This window comes from Triturus cristatus, chromosome 6, assembly GCF_964204655.1.
Source record: "Triturus cristatus chromosome 6, aTriCri1.1, whole genome shotgun sequence".
Lineage (NCBI taxonomy): Eukaryota > Metazoa > Chordata > Amphibia > Caudata > Salamandridae > Triturus > Triturus cristatus.
In genome coordinates, this window is record NC_140589.1 from 176583594 (window position 1) to 176609462 (window position 25869).

At 45.0% G+C, this 25869-nt stretch overlaps 1 protein-coding gene across 1 annotated transcript in view; it reads left to right on the forward strand.

The window, feature by feature from the left end:
• The window catches only part of PKHD1 (PKHD1 ciliary IPT domain containing fibrocystin/polyductin), a 1788124-nt gene that overhangs the window by 1429578 nt on the left and 332677 nt on the right, over positions 1 to 25869 (forward strand). The window contains exon 47 of the mRNA XM_085609531.1: positions 2011 to 2188. Within this exon, the coding sequence (XP_085465657.1) occupies positions 2011 to 2188 (178 nt within the window). The remainder of the gene's footprint in view (positions 1 to 2010; positions 2189 to 25869) is intronic.

Consider the following 25869-nt stretch of genomic DNA (forward strand, 5'->3'; position numbering starts at 1 on the left):
TTTCAGGAAGCTTGTTGCATCTCTGTCTGTGAATAGGCTGTGTCCACTTGCGAAGGGAGATGGCTTCCTCTGCCTATGAGGTCACGTTACATACATGATAACGGAGATAAGGGAGATTTTGGAAATAAAACTCAGGGGACTTCATTTTCCCCATTGATATACATTGAAGCACATGCAATTTCAGGTGGGATAAAGCTAAAGTAAAGCCATTTTTATCTAAAAAAAAAAATAAAGTTTTTCTCCCACCTGAATGGTTCTATTGGAGTGTATACGTTAAGACTGCTGGTGATAAACATCTCTTATTAAGTGGAATAATTTTATTTTTTCAGGGTTCTAATTCTGTATCTAAAGTTATAACCCTGGAATTGTAATGTAATAGCAGCAATCACTAGTAGAGATGTTCAAAGGTTTTTGTTCCCTGCACAGTTCTTTGGGTGAAGTGTCTGATTTTTGCCTTTGCAAAGTTTCCTGGTTCACTTTCAACCATCAGTGTTTTTTTGCATTGTGAAATAGTTTTCACTACATTTCGAGATAATGTTCACTCTATATTAAGCCTTAACTGGAAAATGTTTGCACATTGTTTTCTAAGCAGGTTGAGAGCTTTTCAATGCACAAAGAAAAATATTTGCTACATTTTTGTCTACAAGTTTACAGTTTGCAGGGTATTTCTATACTCAGTGGCATTCCATTGCAGAAGAACTGTAATGTAATGTATATCTGATATACAGCATTTGGTAAGTTTCAAACAAGCGTATGTGCCAAGCGAAAACCTCTGTAATCTTCGAATTGAGAAATTTACCCAAAAGCTTAAGTTGAGCAACAAAAAACTCTACAACTTGTGACTGCAGAACCTCACCACGTAATAAATAAAAACAAAACGAAGGCCTGTTCACGCTTAATTCAAAGCTGGCAATGAATTGTTTTTAAAAGGAAATAAATTATCTGTAGCAGTAGCTATAATATGTGTCCGTCATGACGTCGTGCTCTTTGTTTGACCTGCGTCTCTAGACAATGCCACAGGTCGACGTGACGCCTTGGGATGGCGTGCCTCTGCGCGTTGCGTCACGGGTTACTGCTTGCATAATGTAATTAAACAGAACTGAAGGCTTTCTAAGCCAAGCACCTAATTTGCCTCAATAAATAACAATATGGTCCTAAGCCAAGCAACTCGCTAGCCTAGTAACAATATGGACCAGTTTGTTATGTAAACTAATAGTACAAGTAGGGTAAAATGTAAATTAAAAGTGCAGTAAATGGCTGGTTTTGAACGAAAATCACTTTTAATTAAAATCTCTCCTTTTGGGAAATTATTGAATTATTAATGGCTGATCTGCTGCAGAGTATTTTAAGTAGGTGGGAGAGAACATTTGTGGATTAGACATGTGCATACCTAATTTTGTTAGAAAAAAACCCTGCAAAAGTTGTTTTTTAAGGGATACTTTGACGGTAATAAAGCTCTTCTGCTAATGATCCATGCAGACTCCCTCGGCGTCTTCAAATTGGAAACACTTCTGCCTTCCTCTGCTTCATTACCACTGCAGGGGGGTAGGCGGGAGGTATTTAGGGCAAACGAATATTGGTGGATATTTAAGGGGAGCCAAAATTGAACTAATTATTATCTCCGGATCCCATTAGCTGTGCACTTTAACTTGCATGTTGGGTTCTCCTGGTGCGTAAGAACAAATGTAGGAAGATAGCGTGCGACTCATACGCGACACTCAACAGGACCGCGCGTTGTCTTGTTTCATTTCGCTCAAATTGTTTCCCTTCCTGAGCGGCATTGACCCCGGTGCCAGCTATCCTTTATTAGTCGGCCATTGAGGGGGGTGAATGTCTTTCAGCGGTGCCTCAAAGCACAGAAGGGCTTTTTGGTACTCTTTAACTGCAAGCAAACAACTTCCCCATTGGCCACCCATGCTCATGCAATGTCACTCAGGGCTTACGAAGAATTAGCACAAAAACTAGGCTTAGAATGAGGGAAGATTTTAACTTTTATTTTTTATTTTCCAGAATGATGGCACCAGACAAAGAATATTATTTATCAGTGACGGACAGCAGCAATAAAACAACTACTGTCAACTATGTACATGATACACTGTCAAACAAGTTTGGCTGGATGGCTCTGCTGATAGATACGGAGACCTACACACTGGCATTTGATGACCCATCAACCAGAAATCACCTACAGGTACTGTTGCTAATACCATAAAATACATTTGCCAACCACATGGAAACCACACAACTTTATTTTAAGAGAAATTCATTGTTTTGCGGTTATTTTACTGCCCTCCTCTTGATTGACATTCTGGTAATACTAGGCCAACACGATGATATGACGCTATGAAACTATACTATGTTATCTTCTTAGCACAAAGTTCAAAAATAGTTTGGCAAAACAGTGCCACCACCCTTCTCCATATTTGGCTTGAAAGTGTTTGCGGAGCTTGTTGGTGGTGAATTCCTTGACTACTTAGAGATAATCCTTGTTACTTACAGCCCTATTTTTACTCATCCAAGTGCTCACTATGGAGGCAAATTTCAACTCTAGAGAAAGAAAACTCCAATATATTTGCTAAGTGTCTACAAGAAGGAGAAGGACTCTGGGCTAATTTGACTAGGTCCGGCATACAGGCCCAAACGAAATATAAAACAGAATGGTATGCTGTTCCTACTAAGTGGTACAGGTAGATGTATATCTAGAGAGCAATGATGTGCTCACTTAGGGCAGGAGAAAAATATCCTCCTTTCGGAAAAAGACCCTCACACACCCAGTCAGCTAGGTGTCTTGCTTCATCATTGGGTCTGCCCCTCGTTGGGTCGGCGCTGCAATACCCGATCGGCACCCATGATGGGGCCTTTTGGCGGAGATCTTTTTACCTAGCCGTTGGGTGCAGTGCGTGTGAGGGCCCTAGTGAGTGTAGATGTGAAAAATGTGAGGCTAAAACAGGAATTAGAGGTCCACTCAGAACAATTTTAATGAACGTGGCCACTATCCTGATTAAAAACAATAATGCGCGCTCCCCTGTTCTGAGGTTACAGGTATTGCGCTTTGGAATCAGGCCAACATGTTTCTTGCCTTAGGTCAGGTAGACGGCAATTCTTCAGGACCGATGTAAGATCTATCTACACTTTTTGGTGGTGGTCTAAAATGGTGAAAAATTAGTGACCACCCATACAGCACCCTAAAAAGTGGTACCTGTAGATCTACAACATCACCCGATTAGGGTCAGCAATGTGTGGCAACGTGTACCGGCAGGTGTAGACACTGAAAAGTGAAGTGTCGTGCTGGACTCCGTAATACGGTGGCTGACCTACCCCTCACTCTGCCAGTCCTGGGAGGTACCAGAAAGTAGGTTGACATTCTCAGCATCATGCAAACTATTCAAGCAAATAACAATGCCCGAAGAGAACAGAGCATGTTGGTGCCTCACACCGGTTGTTACAGGAGAAAGTTGGACTAAAAATCTTGATGATTGATCAAAACTTCAGCACTGGGCCTTTATTACTTGTGCCACTACTAACTACTGAAGTATAGCAAAGCAGAACCTTGTTTTTGGTGTTCTCATAAGTCACTGAATATCTACAAAGACAGATCTAGACATATAATTGTGCAAAAAAAAGAATGACGCACTACAAAACCAAAATTTGATTGAACCCTAGCCAAACACTCAAATTCCGTTGTGAGCATACAAATCTGAGCCAAAGAAATGAGCTGAACATCAAGACACAATGATGCCACCCTGGTGAGCCCCCCACTCTCTCCCTGTAGGCAACAGGACATCTGCCAAAGAGCAAGTCAAGGTAGTTTTAGATCTGGCTGCCCAACTCATGGAAACTAGAGAATTTTTGCCCTCAATAGAGTACCCAGATGTAGCAGTTTGACAGATTTCTAGAAGGTGCCACACCTGTTAATGTAGACTTAAAGAACCTGATGTGTGTCCAACCTGTGGCTTCCAAGGATGGCTTCTTGAATTCTATGGGAATTTGAGGTGGCTTTGAGCAACACATGTGAACAAAGACCAAACAAGCCATATCTGGATAGATTGACATAAATAGCTTTCTCGTCTCTGCTGGACTCTGAACTCCCTAACCCACCTTGCCATGGGAATAGTCACGGTAAAGTTAACTTTAAGGATTAAAAACTTAATATGAACTTCATAAAACGTTTCAAAGTAATGCAACATTAGAGTCGTAATAACTAATGGAAGATCACAAGATTAAGTAATGGGTTAGGTGGTAGATTTAGGCAGTGAAAACGCTTAAACAACCTTCCTTTCTGTGCCTCTTTTTCCGGACTTTAACTGCATCTCAACAGGTATTATCTGTGTGTCGATAACTAGTTTACACAAAAATCTATCTGAGGGGAATTCGAAAACACCTTAAAGTCACATATTCCAGTAGGTAAATATCCTTTCCGCTACACAATTTCTGAAAAGAAGTCAAATAAACCTTTAAAGTAGGGGCCATGTGTCTATCTATATTCACAAAGTTGGATTTCTAGGCAGCCTCTTTCTTGGGATTCTGTCCTTACAGTTTCCACCCTGACAAGCCATAACTCTGAGTGTCTGTTCTGTTCTTCCATGAGTCTTTTAATCGAACTAGGGATTTAGGGGGGAAGGTTTGGCGCCTTTTAAGCTGCCAATGTCTGTAGAAGTGGGAAACAGATCTTGAGTTTGTTGAAGGGAACCACTAGAATAATTAAAACCTAATCCAACTGAATTTTAAACTGCAATGTGAGCAACCCTGCAAGTGGTCCAAAGGCATACATGTGTCCCCAAGGTCTTTGCATTGTCAATGCATCAACTGCAAGAGCCCTAGATGTCTAAAATGCTGACAGACCCTTGCAGGGGTTGTGCTCATGGTTTAAGCCAAGAGGCCCACAGAGGGAGTTCGAACATGGCACTAACTAACTGGACTATCTTGGGACATTGTTTCCTTTCATAGGAAATGGGGAATACCCTGCAAATCTGGTCTCGTTTGGTGTTGTCTCCATATCAAATATGAACTTCTGAAAGGCTCGAGTTGCTCCTCTGTCCAAGAGCCAAGTTGGAACGCCAGATGGTATAGCATCAGACATCTATTGATTAAAGAATGTGACAGTCACTTTATTGTCAGATCTGAGCAATACATTCTTCTCTCTTGTCCATGGGAGAAATGCAGTTCTCTGAACAGTGCTACCACTTCTCTCCAGTTTAAACATCAATGGCCCTATAACTGTGCCCATCATTTTTGCATGTTTCTGCTATGCATACCTGTGCCCATTCCGTGCCACTTGCATTTATTATTACTCCTGCGGAAACTGGGCAATTCCCATTCCCCAGGACAGATGGTCAAGTACCCACCACAGTGGACCCCACAGTTTAAGTTGAACTGACTGCGTGATTAGAATTTGAAGTCTGTGTCTCTAGGATAATGGAGAGGAATGGGATTGGAGATGAATCACAAGCCTTTGTCAATTGAGTCTTAAATGGCCCAAGCTACTGTATATCGCTTAGCGCTTTAGAAGGAAATACAGGAGTGCTGGTTCTTACTATACAGGGTACGTGTTTGCTCCTGAAAAGTGGTGATACTCTACCCTTAAATGTGTTGTAGCAGGCCTGAGAAGTGCAGGTGTTCTCGATTTCAAATTAAAGAAGTGTTGGTGCTCAGTACCAGACAGTCCCTGCCCATTTAAAGCAGAGATGCCTGTGGCATATAAGCCGTGTTTATAAAGTTGTCTAATACTGAGAAAGCAGCAAGGACTAATAGTTCCTCAACCTGGATTCCCTCTATGCTAGAAGTAAAATGCATTCTGGATATATCCTAAATCTGTGAATGTCTGATCTTTGAAAGGAAGTTGGGAAGGCATTTCTGTGATTCACTCCACTTCGGTAGAGAATAAGCATACAGAAGTCAATTATCCTGGCAGAGCTAGACCAGCCTTGGAGATGTAACTGTGCCATGGCAGAGGCTAATACTATTGTGCGTACTCGTGGTACCAGTAGCCAAAACAGTAGTAATCTAAACTATAAATGATTGTTCAGTGGCGCAACCTTGAGAGATGTCAGATGAGGTTGTTCCATTCAAACATTGAAATATGCAGTCAGAAGCTCGAAAGTCACCTATGATCACATAAGATATTCCTCTGCAGCCTTACCATCATAAAGGGAAGGGATTACACTCATCTGGCCATCCTCTTGAGGTCGATCACAACCCTCTGAGACCAATTACAATGTACTAAATCCCCTTCCCCATCTCTTACATTGCTACCAGACTGGTCAGCTCTTTCCTGCATTTCCTTGTTACCTGCCTCCAGTGTGCCGGGCATGTTGCCTAATCCTTAGACCATGTCTGAAGGAAGCAGGGTGTATGGGCATGACATGCCTCCTTCAGACATGGGCACAGGAGTAGGCAACATGCCCAGCACTTGTTGGTTTTCATGTCCTGAGTAGATAGGGTCCCCTGGACAATCTTACTTTGAAATGGTCTTCCGAGGTGGGGTGGGGCTAGCAGTAGTTCGGGGAGGGGCCCCAAACACCACCCTCCATTGAAATTTTAGAGAAAGCAGGTTGTGCTGACCCCTAGGGGCTAGGACCTTCTCAGGGGAAATTAGGGTCTTGTAGCAAAGTGCCATGCACGTGTTTCTCTGCCCGGGCCCCCCTGTGGGACTGACCATTTCAGGCCTGTTTCTCTGGTCCCATAGGGTCCATCTGACTTATTATGGTCTTTTTGTGCTCCTGTTGGAAAGCGCAAGAGAGGGATAAACACAAAAATGGGAAAGAAGGAGGAACAAAAAGACACAAACACAACCTGCAGGCCTGAGATAAAGGAGCAGGGGGTGTCTAGCAGTGGATTAAAGAGGCATGAGGTGGATTGAGGATGAAGCATCCTTGGCATTTAGCATGCTGACATTTAATAGCGCCGGGTACACTTCTGAGCTGAAGCCCGGGTAATCATTGCGAAGGAGGGAAATGCATAGCCCTTCTCCAGACTCCAATCTTGAATGAACGCATCCGTGGCTACTGCCATTGGGTCTGGCCTCCAACTGAGGAACCTGGGCGACTGATGGCCCAGCCGGGAGGCGAAGAGGTCAATCAAAAAACAGAACCCCAGGTCCGATGAATCAACTCAAAGGCAGCTTCCAGAGACTGGAATCCCAAAAACTGCAGGAATGCCAGTCCGCCACTTGATAGCAGAGGATGGAGAAGCCACTGTTACTGACACTGGTGCCCGATTCCAAGCCAATCTCGACTCCTCCTCAACCAAGGTTGCATTAGAAGTTCACTTTGATGCCATTACCCAATCTGTCAGATTCAGTTAGAACACCAACTTTGCCATGGAGCCATCCTCAGGCTCACCACCAACCTTTTCACTCTGACTCTGATCAGAGTTAGACAGCCTTTGGAGATGGCAATGGGGATGACTTGTCCTCTTCTTATGATAAAGACAATCTCTAACCACCAATGGAGGAATGTTCTTCCTTTGCTGTAGTGATTAGAAGTTCAGCTGAGGTGTTGGACCTACAACTCCCTTCTGATCTTGCTAGCAGTCTCTGAATACTTGGGGGCCTTCCGAGCTCAAACCATTCAGGATGGTAAGATGCAGCCACATATGTCATTAGGGCTGGCCCGGATACTACTGATTGTTTGAGTCAGACAGTGGCCACCAATGAGGTGCTCTGTATCCACACTTAGATTAGATCTTTGAGCGCTTGAGATGTCCCTTATGGATATGTCTTTTGACAGATCTCACTTGTTTGACGACAAGGAAGATTCAGCCTAGAACCCTTTAAGGCTAGGTGAGCTACAGAGCGCTTCTTGGGCGTTTTGACGCCTGCTAGGCAGATTCCCGAGCAATTTCGTCCCTTTTGAGGTTACCCCAGAAAGTTGGCACACAGGCAGTATCAGCCCCTTTGATTCCAGCAATAGTCAACCTAGTCCTTTTGGGGTTAGGGTCAGGGTTCTGCAGACAACGTGCAGGTCACCAGGGACAGCAATCATCCCAGGTCCCTGACCCTGCGGCATCAGCCTCCAAGACACTTTAGCTCTTAGTGGCACATGACCACCATGTAGGAGGCTGGACCCAACACTTTCTACAGCAGTGGAAAAGGATCATGTCTGAGAAATGGGTCCTCCAGGTCATTAACCAAGGCAGTGCCCTTCCATTCCTTACTGACCCAATGCATCTTCCACCCAAATAAAAGTTTGGGTGGAGGATGCATTGGGTCAGAAAGCTTGTTAAGCGAGTCTGTCTGCCTTTGGCCCATATGCCACATGTCATTATCTTTTGCAAAACTCATGAAGTGTCAGTTCATCCAAACAATGGCTTTGTGACACAAGTCTTCTCTCCCCAATCTCGACATTTCACGGTCTGACAGTTAACATGTAAGATAAGCATATTGTTCGAGATGACTTTTTTTCATCATACTGGTTCATTTAAGTTTTGTTTTGGACCAAATGGAAAGCCCACCATCGTGGGGTAAAAGTGAGCTGTCAACCCTATATTTACCTCATGAATTAACCATTGAATGAGAGAAATCTTTGCCCCAGTTTATCGCAAGAGGTCTTGCCAGACGGCCGCAACATCCATTCTTATACTGATATACAATATAGGGAGGAGAGTAGCTAAGCCCAGCTGATGTGTGTTTTCCTTAAGAAGGAACACTCTCTCCTGGCCAAAGTCTGCTAATCATAGCTGCTTCACTGTGAACAGGTATGCAGTGCACTGAATCTTAAGAAAATCTAGAGGCAAGTTAGCTACTCCATGCTCGCATAGTGAAGCACACAGAAATATTTTTTGATGTGTTTATCTGCCAGGAACATTTCAATCACGTTAGAAATGTTCATTTTATTCTTGCTGTTAGTGACATGCATTAGTGCTGTGTGTGCTTATCACTCATGTACTAAGCAACAGGATGGGACTGTGGAAATAAACACGTTTAAATAATAGTGTCTTTTCTCAGTGCAGTATTTGTGTGTGTTATTCTAAAGAACGAAACTGGGTTTGAATTACCACTACATCCCTGGCCCCTTTACAGGACTGTTAGTAACCCAGACACCACAGACACTGTACCAACAAGTATGTCAAGTAGGGTTGTGTGAGGCCACAATAACCTGGACTTTCACTCTCAAGCGTTGGTGCTTCGAACTAAGTTCAGGCACCCATGGGCAGGAAAGCCAAACCTTGTAGCACTAGGCCAGAGCCCTAGTTTACTTAACACTCTGTTAGACCTGGCACTTCTTGGCATGATTACCCCAGACTTTTTGCCTCTAACTCTGCTATTTTGTGACTGGCTTAGATGCTTTGGACACTTTGCCACTGATAAACAGTGTCAAAGTGTAAGTGTTCCCTGTATAAATTAATGGTAATTGGTTGTCCATGATTGGTATGTTTGCCTTCCTAAGTAAAGTCCCTAGTAAAGTGCACTATGTGTTCCAGGGCTGGTAATGCAACTGCTAGTAGTGGGCCAACAGCACTATTTGTGCCACCCACACAAGTAGCCTTAAAAAGGGAACTCAGGCCTGCCATTGCAGTTAAACTGCCATGTTGTTCTGTCAAGTGCATTCACTTGCCAGGCCTTACCTTTCCCTTTCAGTGTACATCAGACACCCCTATGGTAGGTCTAGTGTACCCCCTGGGCAGGGAGCCGTGCATGTGAAAGGTAGAACATGTACTAAGGTGTGTGTCATGCACTGACAGTGAAATAATCTCCATTTCATTTTCCACTGTTGAAAGGTCATCTTGCCCATAGGATAGAATGGGAAAGCTGGGTAATATGTTTTCCAGCCTATCTTCCTAAAAGCTTAAGATGGAAAGGTGAAGTTTAGTATGCCTGAACTCACAATGTAATAACACATCTTTTTATGTAGGTGGTTTATGCATTGTGTGTCCAGAAGCCACTCTTTTAGAAGTGGCTGAGTTTTTGTGCTCTAACATTTCTGTGTGTCTCTGCCTGACTGTGGATTGACTGTCTGGATTTGAAAGCAATAGGATCTGGGGAATGTCTTGACCAAGGGGAGGAGGTGAGACAGCTACAGGCTGACCTGCATCTGGAGTATAGGGGAGGAGAAGCCCTCAGAGGTGAAGAGGCCTGGGTTGCTGCTGTAAAACAATTGGCTCATCTCCTGCTGAGTGATTGAGAATCCAGACCCCCAGCAATCAAAGGAAGAAAGATGTCACTGGCAGGGAGGCACCCAGAACTGGTTTGTGGGAGTGTGCCTCTTGCAGTCTGGGACCCTTGTAAGAACTGCCTGTGATCGTGGGCGCCTGGTGTCCAAGTGAGACTCAGTGACTCTGTGTGCATGTACTTTGTGCAGCACTGAGACCTTCAGGAGGATCGGCCTGTGATCAGGGGCACCTGGAATCGAAGCAAGGATCAGTGACGCTGTTTGCGTGTGCTTTGTGCAACCTGAACCCCGTTGTGAGGATTGTCCAGTGATCGTGTGCACTGGAATCCAAGTGAGTCTCATTGACACTGTGAGCGTGTGAGTTGTGCACTGTGAGACCTTCGTGAGGATTTGCCTTGTGATCGTGTCGTGCACTGGAATCCACGTGAGTCTCATCGCTGCTGTGTGCGGGTGCGTTGTGCCTCGGGAGACTTTCGCGAGGATTCGCAGTGTTGTCGTGTGCACCGGAGCAAAGTGAGTCTCAGCGACACTGTACGTGTAATCTACGTGCAGCCTGAGACCTGTGTGTGGAGTGCCCGGTGATCGTGCACCCGGAGTGAAGGAAGACTCAGCGACGCTGTGTGTGTGTGCTTTGTGGCAGCCTGAAATCTTCGTAAGTGAAGCAGCCCGGACTGGCAATCCCGGAGGAGCTGTGTTGCCGGCCCGAGCCACCGTTGCCATTTCACAAAGCTTCTTGGAGGCCCTGCCGCTGGACGAGGAGAGGAGAGTGGGTTTGCGCCCCCCAGGTAACGCGTGTCGACTCCTTGGGCCGGACGCGGGCTCGGAGGGAGATGCTCTCGGCCTCTCTCTCGTGTTGGCAGCACGAGCCTCTGCTTCAGCTCTTATCGTGCCCCGTATTGCCAAAGTGAGTGATGGTACAGGGGCCGGAGGGCGAAGCTGCACTTTGGAACTACATCGTACTTTGTTGTGGGCAACTGTGAGAGGCTGACTGAAGGTCAGAAGAGGAGGTGGAGAGACATCCTAAAGCCCAGTGATCGGGGCCTAAGTGTGCTACGTAGTATTCCATTTCTAACATCGGAGTACCTGACTGACGTATTACACATTGCAACATTTCTGAATAATGAACTACTTGATTGTTGTATGACGCATTTCCTTGTTCCTGCATAACGAACTACCTGATTAGCGTATTGCGCATTACATTATCCCTGAATAACAAATTACCTGATTAGAGTATACGCATTGCCTCATTATTGCAGAACGACATATCTGGTGGTTGGATTACGCATTGCATTGTTTTACCTTGCAAAGTGCCTGATTGTTGCGTTATGCATTGCATTCTTTCCATTGCAGAGTGTCTGATTGCTACGTTACGCTTTACAGTATTTTTACATTGCAAATGTACCTTATTCTAGAAGTACAAACTGTATGACATGTGATTAGGAGTACAGGAGAATGTTTAGAAGTGCTCATTGACATCGCCAGAACTTACAAGGGCTGGCTGGTCTAACAACCTGCCAGGAGAAATATTACACAACCTCATATGTTAGTTTTATATCATGTGGTCTTATCGTATATCTTTTCACATCAAGTTTATACTCGTTTTATAAAACTCATGTGGAGTCTATTTGTGGTGTCATCATTGGGTTATTGTGAGCGTGGTTGTGAAAACTTTACACATTTGCCACTCATCCCCTCGGTAGCTTGGCACAAGCCTGGCTGCTTGTGCCAAGCTACCGAGGGGATGAGTGGGGCTATCTAAGAAGGTGACCTTCCTTTCCCTGACATTGGAACGCGGGTCCCTACTAGGCCTAAGGTACCTACCTCAGCCAACCAGGGATCCCGGGTCTAACATTTGCTGGCAGCGGTGTGAGATTCTAATATTTGGTGGTCAGCGGTGTGGGATTTGAATGTGTATTTGCAAATTCACTCACAGTAATTGGTGTATATCATAAATAGCGCAGACCACGATGCAACCCCATATTTTGTTCTTGATTTGTTGATTCTAGTTCTAGGAAGAAACCACTAAAGAGACTGAAGGATAGGACTGGCCCTTGCTGTGTGATCTGGGGCTGGCCTGCAGTTTGCTGTTTCAACCAAGGAAAGGCCAAAGGGACTTTGCTGTGTGCTGTGTCCCCCTGTTTGAAGGACTTTGCTGTGTGCTATGTCCTGAAGTAACTATCCCCAAGGGCCTGAGGTGAGCTGGCTCCCTGTTTGGAAACACAGAAACATAAAAGTTTCCAGGAGAGTCTCAGCAGCGCTGTGGGAGCGTGCCTGTTGCAGTCTGAGAACCTCGTAAGAACTGAATGTGATCGTGGGCGCCTGGTGTCCAATTGAGTCTCAGTGACGCTGTGTGCGTGTGCTTTGTGCAGCACTGAGACCTTCAGAAGGATCGGCCTGTGATCGGGGGCACCTGGAATCCAAGAAAGGATCAGCCACGCTGTGTGCGTGTGCTTTGTGCAACCTGAACCCCGTTGTGAGTATTGTCCAGTGATCGTGTGCACCGGAATCCAAGTGAGTCTCATCAGTGCTGTGAGCGTGTGCGTTGTGCACTGTGAGACCTTCGTGAGGATTTGCCTTGTGATCGTGTGCACCGGCATCCACGTGAGTCTCATCGCCGCTGTGTGCGGGTGCGTTGTGCACCGGGAGACTTTCGCGAGGATTTGACGTGTTGTTGTGTGAAGCGGTCCGGACCGGCAGTCTCGGAGGAGCTGTGATACCGGCCCGAGCCGCCGTTGCCATTTCACAAAACTGCTTGGAGGCCCAGCCGCTGGATGATGAGAGGAGAGTGGGCTCCGAGGGAGACGCTCTCGGCCTCTCTCTCGTGCTGGCAGCGCAAGCCTATGTTTCAGCTCGTATCGTGGCCCGTTTTGCCAAAGGGAGTTGTGGAACAAAAGCCGGAGTGCGAAGCTGCACTTTGGAATTACATTGTACTGTGTTGGGGGCAACTGTGAGAGGCTGACTGATGGTCAGAAGAGGAGGCGGAGAGACCGCCTAAGGCCCAGTGATCGGGGCCTGAGTGTACTACGTAGTATTCCATTTCTAAGAGCGGAGTACCTAACTGACGTATTACACATTGCAACATTTCTGTATAACAAACTACTTGATTAGCGTATTGCGCATTGCATTATTCCTGCATAACGAATTACCTGATTAGTGTATACGCATTACCTCATTATTGCAGAATGAGATATCTGGTGGTTGGATTACACATTGCATTGTTTTACCTCGCAAAGTGCCTGATTGTTGTGTTATGCATTGCATTCTTTTCATTGCTGTGTCTGATTGCTACGTTACGCATTACAGTATTTTTACATTGCAAAAGTACCTGATTCTAGCATTACGAACTGTATGACGTGTGATTCGGAGTACAGGAGAATGTTTAGAAGTGCTCATTGACATCGCCAGAACTTACAAGGGCTGGCTCGCCTAACAACCATCCAGGAGAAATATTATACAACCTCATATGTTGGTTTTATATCGTGTGGTCTTATTGTGTATCTTTTTACATAAAGTTTATACTCGTTTTATGAAACTCATGTGGAGTCTATTTGTGGTGTCATCATTGGGTTATTGTGAGCGTGGTTGCGAATACTTTACACATTTGCCTTGAAGATGAGCCTGGCTTCTGTGTGCCAAGCTACCGAGGGGGTGAGCGGGTGTGAGAAGCTGGCCTGGCATATGTTGGTCACTAGTTATAGTGGCCACCTTGCACGAGTCCAATTCGACTCTTATGGTAGATAGGTTTAAGACAACCTTTTAAAGAAAGCTATCCTAGTGGTAGCTGTGGAGAGCAGCCTTCAGGCTAAGTCTCTGAGGAATGTAAAGCAGCTTGTTTTACCTTATAATCTCTTGAATTACCAAATGAAAGGACACCACACAGGTATATATATCAAATATGTATGTATTTATTTCTAGACACCCTCTACTAATCTCTTTATGAGATTAGAAGCCAGGAACACATTCAAATATCAACGTTTCACAATAAGTTAAGCACAAATATGGCTGGGGCCCTAGGGGCGTACCAGACCATATACTAAAAAAATGGGTTAGGAAAGTCGACTTGCAAAATGACAAGGCCTAGGGCCTGTAGAATCGCTGGGGCTTCACTACTGCAGTGAAAGCAGGTAAGTAACAGACCCACGGAAGACGCATGCAGTGTGTGAACAAAGCCGCGGGTTCCCTATTGATTACAATGGAGCAAGTCGCGGTTTGATTTTTAAAGTTTTAGGGTACTTCGAGGAAGTCTACAAGCAAGCCACTTACAAGGTAAGTAATTCGAGGGCCAACACACACTAGGGCACCGGAGTGCACGAGTTACCTCACCCAGGGAAGCCGGGTGCATAGGTGTCTTTTGGTGTCGGGTCGCATCGCTGTTTTCTATGGAGACCAAAGAAGACTTGCTGCTTGCGGCGACTGAAGAAGTGTCTGGTGGAATCCAAGGCTGGATTCTAGATGCTGAAGACCTGAAAATTGAAGGGACAGTGTTCACAGTCACTTGCCAGTGACCCGGGGCCAGGAAGATGGATGCCCACGGATGTCGGGTGATTTCAGGTGATCAAGGGTGTTTTGACTCTTCGCTCACGAGGTCCAGGAGAGATCAACGATGACCAGCAGCTGGATTCAGAGTGTCCCACAACGTCTGCAGCTGATGGCAGTGTCGGCAACCAGATTGGAGCCAACAAGCCTTGGCAACAGCAAGTCTTGTGTAGATTGCAGAAAGTCGATGGTGCAGACCAGCAAGGTCTGAGGGACTCACCCAGCGAGGGTAAGTGAGGGCAGGCCTAGAGCAATCAGGGGAGCCCTTTGAGTTGATCAGAAAGTCTTCGGGGGACCCACAAGCCAATGGGCAAGGGATCGTGAATACGCCTCTTGAGGAAATGCTTCACAGGAGCCCACGGTCACTCGGGACAGGGTAGGCCTCTGATTTTCACTGCAAAACCTGCTGGAGGCTTGGGCCACCAATGGTCCAATGCACAAGTTCGTAGAACGTCGTGAAGGGGTTGCACTCGACAATAGTGCACCGTACCCGGGTATTGCTGTTCCTCATCACTCGTGGGGTCCACTCGCCTCAGCTCTGCTGGGGACTCACAATAGCCGTCGAGAAGTAAGGAAATCCACTTCCAGGGCTGCAGGGACATTGAACTCCGGTTTGCGACCGTTGATTTAAGTTTTTGGTGCCTGCCAAGCAGGGGAGTCACTCCTTGACTCCAAGGGAGATTTTTCTGTCTTCCAAAGGTAGTGGAACGTCGAAGGGCCAGGATTCTTCTTTGTAGAGCATCGTCCAGGGTTATCTACTTTGCAATGGCAAGGTTGGCTATCTTAAACTGAAGATAGGGGAGGGACTAGCTCTATGACCACTCCTCTGAGAGGGTCAGGTTAGGGGGTGGTTACACCCACTTCCCTTTGTCCAGTTTTGCGCCAGAGCAGGGACAGGTAGCCCCTGAACCGGTTTGAGCTGGCATATGCACAGAGGAGCCTACTGCTCCCCCAGTGCAGGACTTCAAAGCACTCTAGGAGTGCACCCACCCAGCCCCAATACACTAAATCCTGTCTGGAAGGTAGTGACACCTCCCTGTGACAGGATGCCTATTGTTGGGCCTCCTCCACTGCGAGTTTCAGTCAGCAGCAGGAGAGCAGCCCAGTGTCTGTGCTGGTGGCATCCATTTTGTGATGCCAGGGCTCTTTCAGATTTCTACTGTGTTACTACAGTAGGTACATGTCATCCCCTCTAGAAGGGTGGGATCATACTCCCACACCAGTTACTGGTGTGGGGGTATGATTCCAAGATGTTTGACACCAAACACGACATGTTTTGATGCAGTCATTCCAAAGTTAGCATTAACCGGGAGGTTATAATGCACTTAAGAGTATATGGTTTAACCGCATCCACAAACAGCCACAAGGAATAGACCCTGCCAGCTGCAGAGGGGTCCTGCTCATGCAGAGGCACCCCCTCAAATTGTAAACCAAGCACCCTGCCCTCAGGATTGATAGGGCCTGTCATAGGGGGTGACTGATAGGTTTATATGTGTGTGTATGATAAGATATAGTAACCTATACCTCTGTGAGGAGTGCTAACTCTACCTCACCCAGGCTGCAGGAGCAGGCCTGTGGTGTCCGATTTAGTCTGCTTCCCAGGGGTGGCATAATACATGCTTCAGCCCCTGGTAGGCCAAAGAAGTGCCTATGTCCTTGGTACCTAGGGTACCATATACTAGGGGCTCATAAGGTACCACAGTATCCAATCACTAGTGCATCTAGTATGCACTCGAAGTTGTTTAGAGAGAACAGAAAGACTGGGGCCCTGATTAGCAGGGACCCAGCCTGACTATAGCCAGAAACCAGTGTATACATCAGAAATAAAAGTGGGGGCAACATAAGTGCAGATCCTACTCTCCTACAGCGGGGCTTTCTAAGAAGGTGACCTTCCTTTCCCTGACGTTGTAACACGGATCCCTACTTGACCTAAGGTACCTACCTCAGCCAACCAGGGATCCCAGGTCTAACATACTCCATACCACTGTGAACGTCCTGACACTGTTGGGTTCACAATCAACGTGGCGAAATCACACATGACTCCTTCGCAGAGGCTCCCTTTCATTGCTGCCATTGTCCAGGGCCTTCCCTCCATCACGGACATTCAGGCTATGATCCCGATGTTTCAGCCTTGGTCCTCGGTCTTGGTGAGTGTGGCTAGGAGGCTTCTTGGCTTCTTGGCCTCCTGCATCCTGGTAGTGGATTATGCCTTGTGGCATTTGAGGGCTCTGCAATGGAACCTGAAGTCTCAGTAGGTCCACTACCAACAGAACCTGTCAGATTCCATCCAGTGTTCAGAGGAGTCTTCAGTCTGATGTGGTAGCTGTTTGACCACAGTTGGACCAGTGGAAGACCCGCTTCATTTCCCACCCAGACTTCATGGCAGTGACAGATGTGTTGCTGCTCGGTTGAGGAGGTCATCTGGGAGAGGTGGAGATAAGAGGATTCTGGTATCTTGCAGAAACCTGACTCCAAATCAACCTGTTGGAGCTGTGGGCCATTCGCCTGGCACTGAAGGCCTACCTACCATTCATCAAAGGGAGGCTGATACAGGTCATCAGGGACAACACAAACGCTAGTTGGTTCGGCAACAAGTAGAGCAATGTGAGGTCCTGGGTTCTTTGCAGAGAGGCCCTATAGCCCTGGAGTTGCTGGGATGTCAGGGCATTGCCCTGGTTGTGAACCAATTGGAGTGATCTTTGAACACCAGGGTGGACATGTTCAGCCAACAGTAACTGGTGTATAACAAATGGTAGGTGCACCCAGAGGTGGGGCTGGGAATTTTCCAACAGTGGGAGAAACCTGGCTGGATATTTGCATCACTGCCAAGAATGTACAGTGTCCACAATTCTGTGCTTTGGAGTTACCAAGAACACTTTAGGATACGCATTCAAGCTAGAGTACAGCACAGGACTCCTGTGTGCCTTTCTGCTTTGGACTTCCCCACCCAAATTTCTGAAGAAGATGAAGAACAACTGGGCCCACGTCATCTTAGTAGCTCTGGATTGGACCAGGAGAGTGTGGTACCTAGAAAGTCTGGGCTTGAACATTTGTTCTCCAATCAGGCTTCTGCTTCAGGAGTATCTTCTGTTGCAAGAGCAGGGCAGGGTACACCTCCATGTATGGTGATTGAGCGCAGCAGTTGGCTGCATTGGAACGTCCTTCTGCAGTTGTGGATGTAATCTTTGCTGCACAGCACCCCTCTACTAAGTTAATTTACACTAGGTGCTGGGTCAAATTTGTGAACTGGTGTGGTGTCCACAACACAGAGCCGTTACAAGCCATACTGTCAGGTGTCTTATTGTTCGTTTTGTCAATGGTACAGCGTAGGTCGGCAGTGGGCACCACTAACGGTTATTTGTCTGCCCTTGGGCATTTTTGTGTTTGCCAGACCAGCTGTCCTTGTTTAAATCAGCTGTTGTGATGCGGTTTATAAAAGGTTTAACAGGTGTTTCTCCCTAAACACTTTGTGATACCACAGCGGAATATCAATTTGGTCTTGACTTTACTCATGTGTACTCCCTTTGTGCCAAAGTACAGCTGCTCATTGCATCTTCTGACTTAGAAGACTGTTTTCTTGTTGTGATTACCTCAGCTCGTCACGTGAGTGAGCTTTATGCTCTAACAGAAGCCTCAGCAGCCCTGCAACATCTTTTTTCCAGAGAAACTGGTGTTCAGCACCAAGAAGGCCTTTTTGCAAAACGTTATCAGTAAATCAGTCACCATTTGTAGAGCACTGGCACCGTCACCCCTGGGGGTATCTAGATGCTGGGGTGCGAGGTCTCAGTTGAAAAAGCAGGTCTTGAGCATACGGCAGGAAGAGGGAAGAATCTGGCAGACAAAGGCAAAATAGAGGGCAGAAAAAAGAGCAGAAAAGGCAAAACAGAGGGCAGAAAAAGGAACAGAAAAAGGCAAAACAGAGGGCAAATAAATTAGCAGAAAAGGCGAAACAGAGCTTGAAACAACCAGAGGAGGCACAAACAGAGGGCAGCAGGTAGACAGGCAGCAGTGGGTAGCGGACTGTGGGCATGCTGCACAGGAGAACTGATACTGGCACAAGGACTCCTTTTCACGTTGGGCAAGCCATTACTTGGCCAACTTTCTTTGCTCTGCCTCACCTCTCAAAGGATGAGCGGTGACGCAATTGGCTGAAGCCAAGGGAGCCCTCACCTTTTACATCAAATGCACCAAAGACCATTGTGTAGAAGATCAGCTTTTAGTGGTGTTTTCTGAAGCAAAGAAAGGCAAAGTGGTGCAGAAAATGACTTTGTCATGGCGGATAGTCCTTTGCATCAATATCTGCTACACACTGGCCACGAAGCAGCCTCTGGAAGGACGGATGGCTCATTCCACCAGAGATCCAAGGTTGCTACCAGTGCGTTGGCAGGCTGAGTGCTTGTTTTTGACATTTGTCAGAACATGTCTGTACACGTTCACAAAGAACTAATGCCTTAACAGCCAGGTACGGTGGAATGGACGTTTTGCCCATTCTGTCTTACAGGACTCTTTGCTCAGAGCCCGATCCACAGATCCTCGATTTTCGGAGGTACTGCTTTGGTATCCATTCTAAAGGTGAGGAATCTGCGGTTAGAAGTATCCATCAGAACAATAAGTTACATGCCTTTGGTAACGTTCTTTCTGTTTGATATTCTATCTCACTGCAGATTCCTCACTATGTTCCTGCCTCCCTGTTCTGTGGAATGATCTCTTTTTCCATATAAAAGATCACAGTCTAAATATCTGCATGTTTGTTTTCTGAATGGTTTTTGGGCTCTACTTCAGAGTGTGCGAATAGAGTAAAAAAAGAAAATTACTTCAGCGCCTCCAGGTTGCTCTTATAAGTAGCTCGTTCGTCACCTTTGTAACAAAGTCAGTACAGAGCAGCATGGTGCCACCTAATGGTGCGCAAGAGTACTGCTGTGTAAAAGTTTCCAGCTCCAGTTTGACACGTTGGGATATTCTAAAGGTGAGCAGTCTGCAGTTAGATAGAAAGAAAGTTATTGAAGAACTTGTTCTTCAGTGTGCCCTTGGCATGTGCTTAATTTGCAGATGTCAGGAAGAAAATTCGGGGCATATTATCAACGGCCAGCGATAATTATCGCTGGCCGTGCTTAGCGATAATGATATTATCGCAGGCTATCTCTGGAATTTATTGCCCTGGTAGCGCGTTATTAACAACGCGTTTCTCCAGGGCGATAAAAATTCCAGAGATAGCGAGGTTCTCGCCCTTTTGCAGGGAACATTGCTGGTTTTCCAGCGATGTTCCCTGCAAAACAGCGATAACCTTCCTGATACGACCCACAGGGTCGCATCAGCATAATCCACCCCCTATGTTAGGGATGGCTAAATCAGGATTTTAGTAGATGTTAGATTTTGGCGAAAATGGACGTTTTTGCCAAAATCTAACGTCTGCTAAAATCATGTGGGCTGCCTTGACAATATCGCGATGTAAACATCAGCGTTATTTGCAAGGTAGTCCATCTGGGGTACGCCCAGTAACGCCCACTTTGCATCTCATTGGAGATGCAAAGGGAGGCGTTGGGAAAAAGGGTGCTAACATGCAACTATGCATGTTAGCACCCCCTTGTAAATATGCCCCTTCATTCTCGTTAAAACAGATCAAGAAACAGGGAACTGCGGTGGCAAAGTACTTGGAAACACTTTGCAAAAGTTATCTGGCCATGTTTCAGTTGTAGATTGCAGCATTTAGGTGTTAGGCTTTTACTAATTAGGGGAAATTGTTGCCCAAATGTATTATTTGCCCCTCTATAGACTGAGGTAGAGTTTTTGTCCACATTATGAAAAATCATACATATTAAAATATTTAAACATAGTGTAAATAGCTTGAAACATACCTTTGTAATGTACAATATTGATTCACAGGACTCTTTCTTATTGGAAAGAGTTGTTTCGAAAGGAATAAGTATGAGCACATTATAGAACCAAACCGAAGCCCACTTCAATAACATAACTGGGATATGCAGACTAGAAGAGACACACATTTTGTTACAGTAATGGCTTGTTCTCTATATCATTCACCAGCAGTGCTGCGTTCAACCGGAAACAAGTCTACGTGTGCGCATTATTTTTTGTGATGGAACAATTAATAAAATAGAGGGGCATATCTACAAGGGCATTGCACCACTATGGCACAAGGGTGTCTGTTTTGGCGCTTTACACCTTTTTTTAGCATCAGCATAAGGGAAAACACGGGGGTGCACTGTATTCTTGCAAATACATCGCATCCCTGTGTTTTCTAAATGACGCAGCGTGGTGCTGCTAAATTGCTCACTGCGCTACTCCATTTCCTAGTAAATATACAAGAGAGTTTCTTATCTTCAATACAAGTCAAAACCTCTCCTCGATAACATTTCCAGTAAAATATGGTGAATGTATATTCTTTTCTTTCCCTAAGAAACCTTTGTATTTTGCGTAGTTTGTGGATTCCAATTGTTTCAACGTGTGTGAAAATGACTAAGGGGCATATTATCAAGGACGGCGTTAAAATTATCGCCGGTTTAGCGGCAGAAAACTGCTGCTAAAGCGGCAATAATCGGCTTGATGAGACGCCCTGGAGAATTCCCATAGAAGCCCATGTTCACACCGGAACCTGGGTTTCTATATGAATTCACAAGGGCATATTATCAAGCCCATTATCACCGCTTTAGCGGCAGTTTTCTGCCGCTAAAGTAGCCATAATTTTTAACTCCGTCCTTGATAATATGCCCCTAAGAATGAGCCACGATGCAAAATGTACTGTTTCTTGCTACATCATTTGGTCACACCTGATATGTAATTTTGTAGTCCAGTGCTGCTCCAGGGGCTCTGGGTGTAAAGGAAGGAACTGAGCAACTCTCATGAAAAGTGACGTTTAGTCCTCAGTTGTCAGCCTTCTCCTAGTCACCTTCAAGGAGTACAAAGCGTGGTCCTCTTTTATTATGTTTTTCCATTTGGAGTAAATTTAAGGCTGTCCTGAATCAAATAGTTATTGAAGCCGGCCTCAAATGTGACAACAGTATGCAGATACCATGGTTACGCTTTATAAAAAAATGGAAATGGAGAAATTGGGTCGGGAATCTTTATTTACGGATCATTGCGTTATTAATAAATCTGATAATTGTAGGATAAACGCTCCTTCATTGAAACCAGATGACTTGCCAGAGAGTTCTCCCAGCTAGCTGCAACTTCTGTCGGGCAATACGTCATCACGCAAACATGAAGTGGAATTGACATACTTTTTGATCAATATGAGCACCTGGGAAAGATCTCTTCTATCACAATTTCGGGTTGATAATATACGTCATCTTTTATGTTTTCCTTTGGGCAGTATTGTTTTTAATCAATTTGTCTGTGTCCATGATGAGGCTTCGGAACAGTCTCTTCTGCACTTTATGTCCTTTGGACATGTCAGTTTTATATACGAAAAAGTATTTAATCCCGTTACTTAGAAGATACAGATTTAGGAGTTGTAGACCCAGACCAGGCGCGCAACACCCATTGGACTCAAAGGGCTTCAGCCCCCCCCTCCCCCCCCGTCGTGTGTGGCAGCCCGGGATGAGACACCTTCCCGGGCAAAAAAGCAGCCGCACCCGAGCACTTCACAGGTCATTAAAAGACCATTTGCATGTTAATGAGGCCTTGCTGTTGTTTCACCCCTTCTAAGAGCCCCTGCAGCTCCACTCTGCCTATTGCTTAAAGTTCAGCCCCCCCCCGAAATTTTTGCTCAGCCACCCCCGAAATTTGGCTCTAGTTGCGCCTCTGACCCAGATCATGCTTTTTACAAACGCTGTCTGGATTGGATGTGTGCTTTGTGGTGGGTCGTTTTAATGCATGTATTATTATATTTTTTATATATTTATTTTACAATAAGCTACCTATGTATATAGTTATAGATTGACTGTATCCTGTAATATGGAATGGCTCGTTTAAAATGTTTTTTTGTTTTTTTTTAAGGTTTTTCACCGTGCGCGCACGGTGCGCGCATCCCGCGAATTTTTGAAAAAAAAAAAAAATGTTTTTTTCACCCTTCGGGGTCCTTCAGGGACTCCCTGACAAAGGCTAGGGGGTCAGGAACTTTCTACCCTGCCCCCTTTTCAAGTTCTCCACCTTTCTTTTTCACTGTCACACAAAACACACAAAATGGCGGCCGACACTTCCTGATTTCGACCGATTTGAATGTTGACTGACATGTAACCACCAATCAGAATTACGCTCGCGCACGTTATGGTGCGCGCACAATGCGCGCACGGTGCACGCTTATAGATATTTATGTACTTTTAACTGCAATTTTCTCAGGAACTACTGAACAGATTGACACCATATATGCAAAAGGCACATGCCTGACCTGAGGACTACCTCTTTGCCAAATTTCAAGTAATTCTGTTCAGCGGTTCGGGCTGTACCTTCGACTAAAGGTCCTATGGGAAAATGCATGGGGAAAACATGTTTTCGGACCCCCCTTTTTTCTCAGCCCCCGCTTGACGAATCACCCCGAGACTTTCAGGGTAGGAGCTGAGCGGAGCGCCCCATTAGTTTTGAAAATTTCGCGCGGATTCGTCAACCGGCGCCAAAGTTATTCAAAATAGAATTTTCAGATTTCCTACGGAAACTCGGTCCTAACTATAACTATCTACTGGCGACCGCCAGTAGATAATACACATATATATATATGTATATATATATATCCAACAGGGTGACCCTCAACTTCAACTGCGGTCACAAATCGAGGCGCACTCTGGCATTAATGTTAATTCAATTTATTTTATGCACACGAACACGGACAGACGCGTTTCGGCATAACGCCTTCCTCAATGTCAAAAGTCCGATTTTAGATTACTTCCATATATACACCAAACACATTTTTTTCTCTTTCCAAGACAGTCGAGATCAAAAGAGGACTGGCAGTGCTTTGCCATTTCTGGTTTTGGCGGCCATGATGTAGTGATCAAGGCAATGTAGAAACCAATGTAAAAATTATGTATTAAAGCAAGTGCCCAATTAATTCAACATGTAGTGCATTGAATTCAGAGGTCAAAGTCAGCAATTGATTCATTGTACTTCGTTCCATCACAATATACATACAATCCTGCTTCTAACATCACAATTAATTCTGTTTCAGGTTGACTGCGAATCTAATGTACATTCCATAACCATATTTTAATCCTAAATGGATATCGCATGTCAAGAAACAATTAAGCCCTGGATGGGCTCGGATTCATCTTATGCGTGTGATCATTGTCATTTTCCTCGATCTATCTGAACTCATAATTGTGCCCTGGATGGGCAAATTCCATCATTTGTATAAAATCATTTCCATCCTTCTCTTAACTGTTCATTAGTTTATGTGGACCCATAATTCTTCCTCATTATTAAGTCCTAATGGGGCTTTAGTTTGCATCTCCACAATATATCGTGATTCCAATTTTCTCAGGTTTCTAATTCTATTCCCCCCTCTTTCAGTTTTTGGAATGCGGTCTAGACAAAAGAATCTGAGTAGATTGGCATTTGATTCATGTCTCTCTTCAAAGTGCCTTGCAACAGGATATGCTGCATCTCGATTTTTGATAGCGCGCATGTGCTCCAAGATTCTCTTCTTTGTGGGATGAATCGTACTTCCCACATATCTCTTATTACACGGGCACTGTAAACAGTACACCGTGTAGTCAGAGTTGCAGTTCATGAGTTTATTGATTTTACGTCTAGACTTTCTCCCTGGTATGCTATAGTCTTTCACTTTACAGCTATTCTTGCATGCCTTGCATTTCATGCACTGAAAAAATCCACTAATCAAATCCTTCCTTTTGGGTGTTTTTGAGAAATGACTCCTCACTAGCTTCTCTTTCAAACCTGGTCCTTTCCTGTATGTAATCAATGGGGTCTGTGGGATGATGGATCCAATCACGTGATCTGATTTAAGTACCGTCCAATTTCATCTAAAAATTTGGAAGATCTCTGTGGATCCTGTTGTATATTCAGTTATCATCCTCACATTTCCCTGGGGTTCTGAAATAGATGTTTTGCTCCCCCCTGTTTTCTCTAATAGGAGGTCCTTTCTTTCTACCTCCCTGATTTTCCTTTCTGCATTGCTGAGGGTTTCTTTTCTGTATCCCCTTTTGCGGAATCTATTGTAGACATTGTTGCTCTCTCTCATAAAATCTTCATCTAATGAGCAGTTACGTCTTAGTCTCACCAATTCTCCGTATGGTACTCCATTGATAACACTTTGGGGATGAAAACTATTGGTGTGCAATACACTATTCCCTGCAGTGGGCTTCCTGTAGAGAGTGGTTTCCAATCTATTCTCTTTTACAAAAACCATGAGATCAAGATAGGGTACATTAGTTGAACTTATGCATTCCGTGAATCTCAGATTTAGATCATTCTTATTCAAATCATTTACATAGATCAAGGCCTCCTCCATCGACCCTCTCCAAATAATAAAGAGGTCGTCGATGTATCGAGACCATAAAATCACTCTGTCCAGCCAGATTTCATTGCTGCCTGCCCAGGCCACGTGCTTCTCCCACCAGCCAACGAAAAGGTTCGCGTAGCTGGGGGCGAAGCACGTGCCCATAGCAGTACCCTGTTTTTGATGGTAAATTTCTCCTGAGAATAGAAAGAAATTGTTATACAGACAATATGCAATGAGTTCCTTTAACATGATGTTGTGATCATAAAATTTCAAATTTCTCTTTTTCAAAAAAAGCTCCACTGCCTCCAGTCCCTTCTGATGTTCTATGCTTATATATAAGCTCGTTATATCGAGCGTTATCAATAGCATATCAGGTTCCCATTCAATATTAGCAATAATCCTCAGAAAATCCTTAGTGTCCCTCACATATGAGCTTAAATCCGTTACCAAAGGTTTGAGAAAGCAGTCAATATATATTGAGGTCTTTTCAAGTAAACTGTTTTTCGAAGAGACAATGGGTCTCCCTGGTGGATTTCTAGTATTTTTATGCACCTTCGGGAGAAAATAAAAGGTTGGCAATTCAGGTGTTTCGCAGTTTATATATTGAAAGTCTTCTTCTCCCAATATGCCCTTGTCTCTCCATTTCTGTGTTAGTTGCTGAAAATTTTGTATACTCAGTTCATATTTCATAGCAGTTGTGATTTCATAACAACTCTCATCAGAAAGCAATCTTCTCGCTTCCTTCAGATAGAATGATTTGTCCATTAACACCACATTTCCCCCCTTGTCAGAGGGTTTGATTACTAGATCATCGTC